General features: G+C 31.2%; 1 protein-coding gene across 7 annotated transcripts in view; it reads right to left on the bottom strand.

Annotated features, from left to right (window-relative positions):
- The window catches only part of alpha-Catr (alpha-catenin related), a 66,380-nt gene extending 55,221 nt beyond the window's left edge, over positions 1 to 11,159 (bottom strand). For 4 of the 7 annotated variants that reach the window (XM_015977871.2, XM_008193600.3, XM_015977870.2 and 1 more), the window contains exon 1: positions 10,988 to 11,159. In XM_015977871.2, the coding sequence (XP_015833357.1) occupies positions 10,988 to 11,074 (87 nt within the window). In that variant the 5' untranslated portion in view covers positions 11,075 to 11,159. The remainder of the gene's footprint in view (positions 1 to 10,987) is intronic. The other 3 variants (XM_015977872.2, XM_008193596.3, XM_015977868.2) reach the window with 3 other exon arrangements.
- Between the last annotated feature and the right edge of the window lie 83 nt (positions 11,160 to 11,242).

Below are 11,242 nucleotides of genomic sequence, written 5' to 3' on the forward strand. Positions count from 1 at the left end.
GCAAACATCCTTAACCAGTTTTTGTTTATTGGACGTGTGAGATTGAGCTGGCTCAAGTTCAAGGTCTGCATATATCCGAATCGAAATCTCCCTTCAGCGCAGACTGAAGCAATTTGAAAAATACGAAATAGCACACAAATAAAAATGCCCGTCTGGGAGCCGTGCCAAAAGATACAGTGAAAAACAGCAGTTCTAGAAACTATTACAAATCAAAATATTTCAATTACTAGAAAGCAGTCATTTATTTTAATGTTCGTAGTTTAAAAAATAGATTTCGAAAAAGTAATGTATTTTTTAACGAATTAAAAACTGATTTAATATGCATCACGGAGCACTGGGTAAATAATTTTGAACTAGGTATTCATGTTTTTGAAAATTATAAATTAATATCAAATTTCAGTAGGCGAAGTTGTAGAGGTGGGGGAGTCGCTATTTATGTTAAAAACTCTCTTTATGATGCAATACTATCTATTGAGAAATTATGAATTTTGTTGTAGTATTATAAAAAAAAATTATTATTGTCTAGTAATAGTTTGTTTGTACCGTTCACCAACTGGTGATTTTAATGTTTCTAGTGTTTTAGTGAAGAAATTAGTCGTACGAATAAAAATATAATAATTTGTGGTGATTTTAATATAGACTTTTTAATACCTGAAAATGTATCTGTTAAACTAGTGTGTAAATTTTTTGATAGTTATGGTCTCAATTGTCATATCAAAGAAATATCAAGGGAAACCCACAGTTTGCTTCATGTATCGACAATATATTTAGTTCACTCTCCGTTGACTCAGTGCAGTCTAAAGTAATTAAATCTAGTCTATCAGATCACTATTCTCAAGTTTTTTTCCCAATTCATTTAATGCCGGAAAAACCACTAAAAACAAAAAAACTATTTTTAACAACAACAGCATTAAAAAGGTTGTGTCGTTTCTTGGCACTGAGGTCTATAAAGAAACAGGTAGGGAAAGTATGTTTGAATCATTCTTCAATTTATTTTTTATCATTTCGGTAATGCTTTCCCAAAAAAAACTGTTCAAATATAAAAGACTAAAAAATCCTGGGTAACGTCAGATATAATAACAGCTTCAAATAAGTTACGTGATATTCATTTATTGCGCAAATCGACAAACAGTTAATACAAAACTAAAAAAAAATATATAAAAACTTGTTCATAACAGAAAAATGGCATCTAATAATCACTACATTTTAAAGTCTAAAAACAAATCAAAAGCTGTTTGGAATATATACAATAGTTCAACAAAGCAAACAAAGACACATAGTAATATAGTACTAATAGGACCAAAGGTAACGAAACTGATGAACTTTTTGAAGTTTGTCATCTGCTAGCAGAAAATTTTTCCTCAGTAAGATCTTTTAAAATAGCTGCTAACGGAGTTTCTTTTAACAATAATAGTTATATGGAGACACGTAATAATAAAACGATGTTTCTGCTTCCTACTGATTCACTGGAAATTTTTTCCGTAATTTCAATAATAAAAAAGTTAACCATATTATTTCCGAACCTCTTTCTGGAATTATCAATAAATAATTTTTCGATGTAAAATTTCCTAGTAAACTAAAAACAGGCAAAATTATTCCGATATTTAACAAAGGTGATAAAAAAATTATGGAAACTACCGTCCCATCACATTACTTTCAAGCTTCTCAAAATTATTTGAAAGAGTAATTTATAATAGATTGTACTCCTTTCTAACAACGAATAGAATTCTGTCAAACATAGTCTTTATTGGAATTTTATGGAATTAAAAGTCAAGCATTAAAAGTTATTATTAAATCCTTTTTGGACAACAGATAGCAGATCGTCACAATTACGGCCAAAGAAAATAGATATTTAAATTCTTTTTATTCTAGTAAATCACTTAATCTACCAGGAGTACCTCAAGGATCTGTATTGAGCCCTCTATTATTTCTTGTCTATGTCAATGATATGTATAAATATATAAAAAATCATGCGATTTTTTCGTTTGCGTTATGCAAATTTTTGGGAGTAAATTTAAATTATCAGCTCAATTGGAAACATCATATTGACAAAATTTTAACAAAACTTAATTTATCCTTATTTACGAGTAGTATTCGTTTTTTAAGGGATCAAGTATCATTTGAAGCGTTAAAAACATATTATTATGCACATGTCCACTCTCTCATTAATTATGGGATCATATTCTGGGGAGATGACGCGTATACCCATAAAATATTATTATGTCAAAAAAAATATTAGAGCAATGTAAAAAATGAGCCATCGTGAATCATGTCGCTTACAATTCGTGAAATATGGTTTAATTATATCGACTAGTAAAGTATTTAATAAACTACCGGAGGATATTAAAAAGTCGCCAATTTTTTTCCAATTTAAACAAGCAGCCAAAATATTTTTTTCAAGTAACTGTTTTTACTCGTACCACGAATTTTTTAACTGACAAATTTGTCTTAATTAAACTTGTTCTAGCTATCTAGCTGTATTTAATTTTTAAATGTTCTTTTAAATTTTCTTGACCATGTTAATGTCTGTAATAAGATTTTATGACAATAAACTTTATTATTATTATTATTATTATTATTTTAGTAGAAATTTACAAGCCCGTCGAATATCCCACAAGATGCTGTTAGAAGATTGATATGTGTATCATTTCTGCCACGTCACCACGCCAGGTGTGGCCGTGGCAAAATACTCGCTGTGGTTATTAATGAAAATGCCTGGAAGCATCTGCTGCAATTCATTTTTTGAAGGGTTAATAAATTGCAGCAAAAAACCGTAATCACATTTGGTGAAACGATAAATGAATGCAGTTACACGTCGGCTAATTAGTAATTACCACAATCACACCTTCGAGCATTTGTAACATGGCCGAGCTTTGCATAATAAACATGTCTGACTCAACGGCTAAATTAATGAAATTTCGGCAAACGCTTAATAAGATTACACGTTTCTGTGTTATTAATTATCGCCATCTAGGCAAATGATAAATCACGTGAAGCCGCGTGCATCTGACTAATGAAATTTTTGCAGAATTAGATTTCGCCCAAAACGAGTTTTAAATACGTAACGCCCGAAAAAAATTAGATTGGGATTCGCGGAGCGAATTATATCCTATTGATGGAAATCCAAAGCCTCTTTATCATGCGGAAAGTCTTCAAAAGAAAGGGATTTCGAGTTTTATTCAGATATGTGTATTGATCATTCCGGCACGAAATCCTCTCCAGTGACTGCATTCAAAAATATCAGACATTACTTGCCATTCTCACACGTCAAAGCGCACGTTTAATTAAACTTCAAAACGATTGAAAAATGGGAAAACACAAACTGGGCCAAGTTTATGGAGCAACTCAGCGAAAACCTGAGACGACTACAAATGCGATTATGTCTCAAGACCCGAGGTTTTCATAAAATTACCATTTTATCGGAAAATGATATCGACAATGTAATAAAAATGTAAAACCCTGGCCTACCACATGACGCATAGCCGCAAATCCGTCGGCCTTTGTTCCGCTCTTTTGTGATTAGTCTCTTTGGATGGCCAGTTTTGATTTAAAACGCCCATTCCCGTACACAGCCTTTGTTAGATGTGAGGTTAGAACAGGTGGTTACGACTCCAACGACACTACTATATTTTCGCCTGATTTATTACGAAAAGCGAGAAAATCACAAGCACGAGAATTATCTTTTATTTTCTCTCGACGCCTTTGTTTCAATTCACAATAGAGTGACTCGCGAAAAGTGCACAGGAATAAAGAAAATGCGAGCTGGTGACACTTTTGCGGTAACAGTAAAACAAACACGAAAACGTGAGAACATGCAGAAACTTTAAACCGAGAGCTTGAGTGCACTTGGAACGATTTTGGTCACATTGCCGTAACTAATTCGAAGATTTTTTCACTACTATGTCCTTGATTTATTATTAATGTTATTCAATCTTACACTAGAAGCACCCGGAAATACATACGAGAACAAAGAAAAGTTTCAATGACTTTAAACAAAGCACTCAAACTTTTGGTGGATGCGCCGGGCAAACATTCGATAAACATTTTATATACTTTCTTCCTGCCAAGTTCTACATAAAATGTATTAATAACAAATAGAAAATAATAGTAATAATATTAATAATAATAATAATATTTTTATTTATTTTCAACAGGTGAATCACCCAATTACAGAAAATAAAATAAAATAAACTTGCTGCATTTAAACTAAAAACTAGGACAATATAAAAGTAAGAAAAAAAGTAAAAAACCAATATTAATCTTTGCGGTAACAGTAAAACAAACACGAAAACGTGAGAAAGTGCAGAAACTTTAAACTGAGAGCTTGAATGCACTTGGAACGAATTTGGTCAGATTGCCGTAACCAATTCGAACATTTTTTCACCACCAAGTTCTTGATTCATTATTAATATTATTCTATCTTGCACTAACAGCACCCGAAAATACGTACGAGAACATGTAAAAGTTTCAGTGGCTCTAATCCGACCATATACAATTTTGGTGGATGCGCCGGGCAAACATTCGATAAAAATTTTGAACGCTTTGTTCCTGTCAAGTTCTTCATTCAATTTAATAATAATAAATAGAAAATAACAAAAAATATACATAATAATAATAAAAATAATAATAATAATATTTTTATTTATTTTCAACAGGTGAATCACCCAATTACAGAAAAAAAATAAAATAAACCTGCTGCATTTAAACTAAATACTAAAAAATATAAAGGTAAAAGAAAAAGTAAAAAACTAATATTAATCTTTGCGGTAACAGTAAAACAAACACGAAAACGTGAGAAAATGTATAAACTTGAGAGCTTGAGTGCACTTGGTCACATTGCCGTAACCAATGCGAACATTTTTTCACTACCAAGGCCTTGATTTATTATTAATATTATTCTATCTTGCACTAAAAGCACCCGTAAATACATACGAGAACATGGAAAAGTTTCAGTGACTTTAAATTGAGCACTTAAAATTTTGGTGGATGCGCCGGACAAACACTCGATAAAAATTTTGAACACTTTGTTCCTGTCAAGTTCTTCATTAAAATAATAATAATAATAATAATAATAATAATAATAATAATAATAATAATAATATGTTTATTTATTTTTAACAGGTGAATTACAGAAAATAAAATAAATGTGTTGCATTTAAACTAAAAACTAGAAACAATATAAAGGTAAAAGAAAAAGTAAAAGCTAGTATTAAATTTTAAATTTTGCCTACAAATAAATTTAACCTAAGCCCCAAAAAGATTAAATAGAATTTTTTTGTGAAATTAAACGAATGAGAATAAATATCACAAAGAGTGCTAATTTTGTTTAAATAGCTGCACATTCCATACAACGGCAGTTTTAAAAATACATTAGTTTTAGAGTGAATACAATAAGTGAGTTAATTCTAGGAGCCAAAAAAATTATCTTATTCACAATCTATTAGCTGTTTCAAGACTATAAAAACGTCGAATTTTACCAAATTATTTTTTTTTAAAGATTGATAAAATTGTAAAATATTAATAATTAGATCTCTCATTGAAACTGCAATAGTATATTATCATACGAGTTTTATATGACGTTCTATTGTGACACGAATGGTTTTGGAGCACGACGAAGGTTTGAGACCGGTAATCATTACAAAAATTGAAAATTAATCCACGATTACATGGTTCAGGATATTGTCAAGTTTGTTTTAACAGTTTTGCTAAGATTCCATTATGGTCTATTATTATTTTAAAGATAAAAAAACAATGTTGATTCAGTTAATGTTTTAAAAATTAAACAGTGTCCAAGAGGTAAGTGCAATCAGTATTTTTGGTTGCATCTTAAGACGTGTGAGAAATAACCCACTATTGACTCACCCTGTATGTGTAGCGTATAAATAAGGTGACCAAATGATCACACAATATTTTAACTGAGTTTGCAAAAGGTTAAAAAATAAAACTTTTAGGGTCGCTTTATAGAAGCGTCATTAACTGCAATTAAATGCGTGACTAACTGATCATGTGACTAAATTGATCCAATTTTATTGGTTCATTCGCGTTGTTAACTTTTAACAACAAATTAAATTTTAATAGAGCTTTCTATAAACCAGCGCTTAAACTTTTAAGTTGGTAAACTCTCTACTAAACAAATCCTAAAGTTTTAAACGAGCTATTAACAGTATTTGTAAAATAATTCACAAACGAGAGTTTGTTATTAAAGGTAATTCCTAAATCTTTAAATGTACCTGTTCTTTGTAAAATGTGTCTATTGATATTATAGTTTTTTATTTGTGTAAGACATTTAAAAATATTCAAGTTTAGTCTATTAATTTCGCACCACTTGAGAATATTATTGATGTAACTTTGCAAGACTTAACAATCATTATCAGTTCTTATTACATTAGAAAGTTTAACATGATCAAATAAAAGATCATAATAAATTGCTGTTAAAGAAGTGTCACTTATAAATAAGAAAAAAAGTAAGGGTCCCAGGTTTAAGCCTTAGGGCACTCCGGAAGTTAGTAGAAAACTAGCAGATAAACAATTTTTTACAAGATTTAGAAGATACGAAGTTAAAAAATCGGATAAAAGTATAAAATAAAGTCCACTTGGTCAAATAAATATTAATGAAGTATGTTATGTTAGCTTGTAATAAAAGCACACAAAAACAAACACAAAACCGTAAATAAAACTTAAAACCGAGAGATTATTTGAAAATTATAGATACAATTTTGGTGGATGCGCCGGGCGAATTATTAGTGTATTACTGCTTTTAAGTTATGTTTTAACACATACATTCCAAAAATGTCGATTTTGTCCCCAACCTCGCTTCATGCACCAAATGGCAATTATTTTAAATTCGCCACAAAAGCTTTCAGGATATTTGAATGCGTTTCGACGAAAACACGACTCTCGTGAAAAATGGGTGAAAGATTGAAGACAAAAACAATCAAAATTGCTATAGAAGGATATTATTCTCCATCATTACTGCAGCTGGATTCTCAAAGTGATTAATGGGTCAACTTCGAAAGCACCGATAATCTATTATATTTCATCCGTATCAAAAAACAAAGTAATAAATGGACCATCATTTTGCAATATTAAAATCGTTTTCCCGGCGACAAGATCGATCCAAAACAGGTGAAACTAAGCGATGACGTGGAGGAGAAAAATTCAATTAAGAGTGGAGACGTTAAGTGGAAATTTATTATTCAAGCGATTTTTGAATTTATGATTTGAAACAGTTCCTCCATTCATGAAGCTATCCGTTGTGAATCAATCTGGCACAACTTTTATGGCTCACTAGACCACAAAACCGATTTCATCACACGTAGTATAAAACGCCAAAATTAGACGACATTGAACTCTTCCTGAATGACAGAGTTTCACACAATTGGCGAAGACCGTAAAGTTCAGCTGATTAAAGAAATGTAAATAGTCAAGCCTTTGTACGGCTTTGCACAAAATCCATAAAATTTGGATTAAAGTTTTCCAATTAAGACGCACAAAAGGAATAGTTTGAAGATTTATGAATCTGCCACAGGGAAACTTCCGAAAGATGATGCACACAGAAAAATCCTTGATCATTGTTATAAATTCCCGCATTATGGGTAAAATTGGCAAAGTTTGAACAGTAAATTAAGTCTTCGATCAATCACGAATGTTCCGTGATAAAAATAGTAATGTCAGACAAGCCGGAATTTCCGTTTAGTTTATTACCGTCACGAGCAATAAATTAGGAACGTCTAATAAAATACACAATTGATTATAATTCCAGTTAAAATTAATTTCGACGATCGTTTATCGCGAGTTATGGTAATATTAGCCTTGCAAATGGAAGATCAGGCGTGCTTTATTGGCACTGGAAATCGATAGAATCGACAGGGACGCAATGAATTCGAGTGAAAGATTTATCGTTGCGATTTCCTGAATCGTATGGTCAACAGTCAATGCGTTTGCCAACACACCGAGCCAGATTCAAGATCAGAGCAAATCCTTGTGAATTTGTCATATCGCTTTCATTTCAGGAAACTTCGCCAAATTGACGAATTAATCCCACGCTAAATAAATAAAAATCCCGGATGTGTGGATGAATGAGCATACAATCGTAACTTAACTTATACCCACTTTCACAACTGTTATTTTCAAATTAATTGGGTATGAAACAATCAGGCGCTTACTCGTACACAATTAATGTTTTATTCAAATATGCAAAAATGCATCTGCCTACGCACCTGCTTATTATTCATTGAAACTCGCAAAGAAAAAATATCAAGTTTGATAAGCAACTCCAACAATAATAAAGTTGGCAAGTTGTTATCCGTGAGTAGACTCCGAACAGTGTTTGTTGCTGAATAGCTGCAGAAATAACGTTATGGAATTAATGAGGTCTCAGTTTTAGATAACAAAAATTTAAACTTTCGTAATAAAAATTCTAAATTTATGTAAGACGTTGTTACATGCAAATATTTCTAAACAGCAATCTCCTTGTCTTAATTAATATCTCGTTTACATCACATTGAAAAACAAGCTTTGTTCGAGCGTCAGTTTAAAAAAATCTATTCTCCTCCTTATTTTATGGTTTTGTAAGACAAACTTCCGTTCACTTACGAATATAAGTACGTATACCTAAAATTTGATATTCCAGCTTTTTCAACCCTTTGTTTGAAACATATGTACGTAGATAACGTTTGTTTGCTCACATTAAAACAGTGAAAACAGAGAATTTAGGATTCAGATAAACAAAAGCGCCACCTATTACTGTGCAACGGCCTGGAAAACAAAACTACAGGCAGAATAACTGTGCGAGGAGTGGTTGACTTCACAAACTGTATAAGTAGTACACATGTAGTTAATTTTATACGTATAAATACGTATAAGTATTTAAGTAAATGTAACTATCACACGTTTAGTGTGTTAATTCTCATTTTTTGCTATTTTATTTTCTTACAAATATTAGAAAAATGTATATTAACGCTCTTCCAAGTTTTTTTTTATATTTCCAATTACGTAGTTTCAGTCAATGTGTTCATAACTTAGAAAATAGAAAGTATAATAATAATCGTAAGAAAAAAAAATTTACAAACGTTTGACAATGACGATTGGATGTTATACGCATTAGTAAAGACTGCTATACTTCATTTTTTCTTAGAAATTTAAGTATAGTAATCTGAAACTAAAAATACGCTTCCAATCAAGGTTATTTTAACCAAAACTTGACACTTCTTGCAGCGTTTAAAATATTTTTTTCTAAACTGCCACCATTTAGCAACGACTTTCTCCACTTCTATCTTATTTTTCTGAGTAATTCTTCAGCTTTTTTCTTTTTCTCTTCTTGCTTCTTTTGTTCAAGCAGAAGTCATCACTAACCAGTACAGAAAGTACTTTTTCTTTTTCACATAGTTCATTTTAAAAAACTAGCTTCATTTAAAACTTTATTTTAATAAATATCAGTTTTACGTTTAGTATTTTTCGTACGTATTTTATTTTTCGCAAACTCTCAAAAAAACATTTTGAGAAATGTATACTCACCAACGATTTTAGCAATTACATAAAGTAACAGCAATTTTAATAGTTTAGTTGTTTCACGCAAATATTGTCCTAATTTAAAAATACTCTTGAGGAAATATTCTCCACATTTATCTTTTTTTAAGCAATTTCCTCTTTTTCTCTTCTTGTCTTTCCTCTTCAAGCCGAACACAGTCTTCACTAGCTGGTATAGTGTTTTTTTCCTTTTTTACATTTCATTTTTACTTTTATGTTTTATAATTACTTAAGCATCATTTCTGCGCCAAGACAGTAGTTTTTTCAATCTCCAAGAATTGAATTAGGAGTAATTATTACTGTCCATGTGTTTAATAAATTTTAGTCGGTAAAATAAAAGTTAGAATTTTATTTTTCCAGGATAAGTATTTAATTTTAGTGGCATTATGTTGCGATTTTTCTCCTTCTTCATGTTTTTTCTACACAACATTATTGTACATTTATGTACTTAAAAAAACACGCAGTTTTTGGTATATTGTCTTAACTGCCCTTAAAATTTGAGATTGAGAATGGATTTGGTAAGAAGTGAACAAAGTTAAAACTATTCAATAGCTATTATGCTAATAGCTATTGTTATTATTAGTACTTATTTTTTAATATATATTAAATATGTTAGCTTAGCTATTCTAACTCATCAGTCATCAGCTAGCGAGTATTTAAAAAAATTTTTTCAAAGTTTTTTTTGCAAATCAATAGAAACCTCCCTTTCGCCGAATGTCCGCAGCAATTTCGACTTATCAACTTTTCAATCTGAATCCTGTAGAACGGTTAACGTCACAATTTCCACACAATAAAAGTCTGCCATAAAGCCCATTTACGATCTCCCAGGCTTTATAAAGCTAACTTTATTGATTAGAAATAGGCTTCTCAAATTGGACGAAAGACCCATTTTAGATGAATATCAATTTATGCAAAGTGCGAATGGAGCTACTTTTTTATCAAAGAGAAAATCTTAAAGACTGGAAGACTGTTCTCTCTTTTCGTATAAAATCGCGCGTTTTTTTATTATATACCTGTCACCACGTCAATAAGCTATGACGTCAAACGTCAATTATCAATTAACGAAGGAATTAATCGTTAAATAACAGACACATGGCTTGTTTTGGTTCAAACCCGTCGTCTGAATTATTTAGGCAGCGTTTAATAAATAAATAAAGCACGCTTGCGTATAAACAATCACATGTTTCAAATAAACAAAACACATAACCTCAAACTGCTTTATTTGAAAAAACTCGAGCTATTTTATGCATAGCGTTCATCTAATATCTATACACAATGCTATAAATAAACAGCAACAATGTTTTCATACATAACAATATTCAATTATGCGAGCTAGCACGTTAATTGAGAGCTGTCAAAGTGCACACCCATGTCGCGAGACACATTTTCTAAACCTAAGTTAACTAAATAAAGTGCTAACTAAAGTTCACATGACAGAAAGCAGCTAACACAAAATTACCTGTTTAATAAGAGGAAGAAGGGTTTGTTCTATACTACGTGTCTTAATTTCTAAACAATCAAAATTTGTTGTACCTACTGCTGCCATTTTCTACACTACTGTTTGTCTCTGTCAGAGACATAGTTTTTCCAATAGTCTCTCTCCCTCCTGTCATAATACATAGTCGGCTTTGGAAAATAATGTCATCGACGATCAGCTGATTACCTCATAGTTGGCTGTCTGTCAACAGCGCCATCCCGCGATCGGAAGCCAAAC

This window comes from Tribolium castaneum, chromosome 1 (genome assembly GCF_031307605.1).
Source record: "Tribolium castaneum strain GA2 chromosome 1, icTriCast1.1, whole genome shotgun sequence".
Taxonomy (NCBI): Eukaryota; Metazoa; Arthropoda; class Insecta; order Coleoptera; family Tenebrionidae; genus Tribolium; species Tribolium castaneum.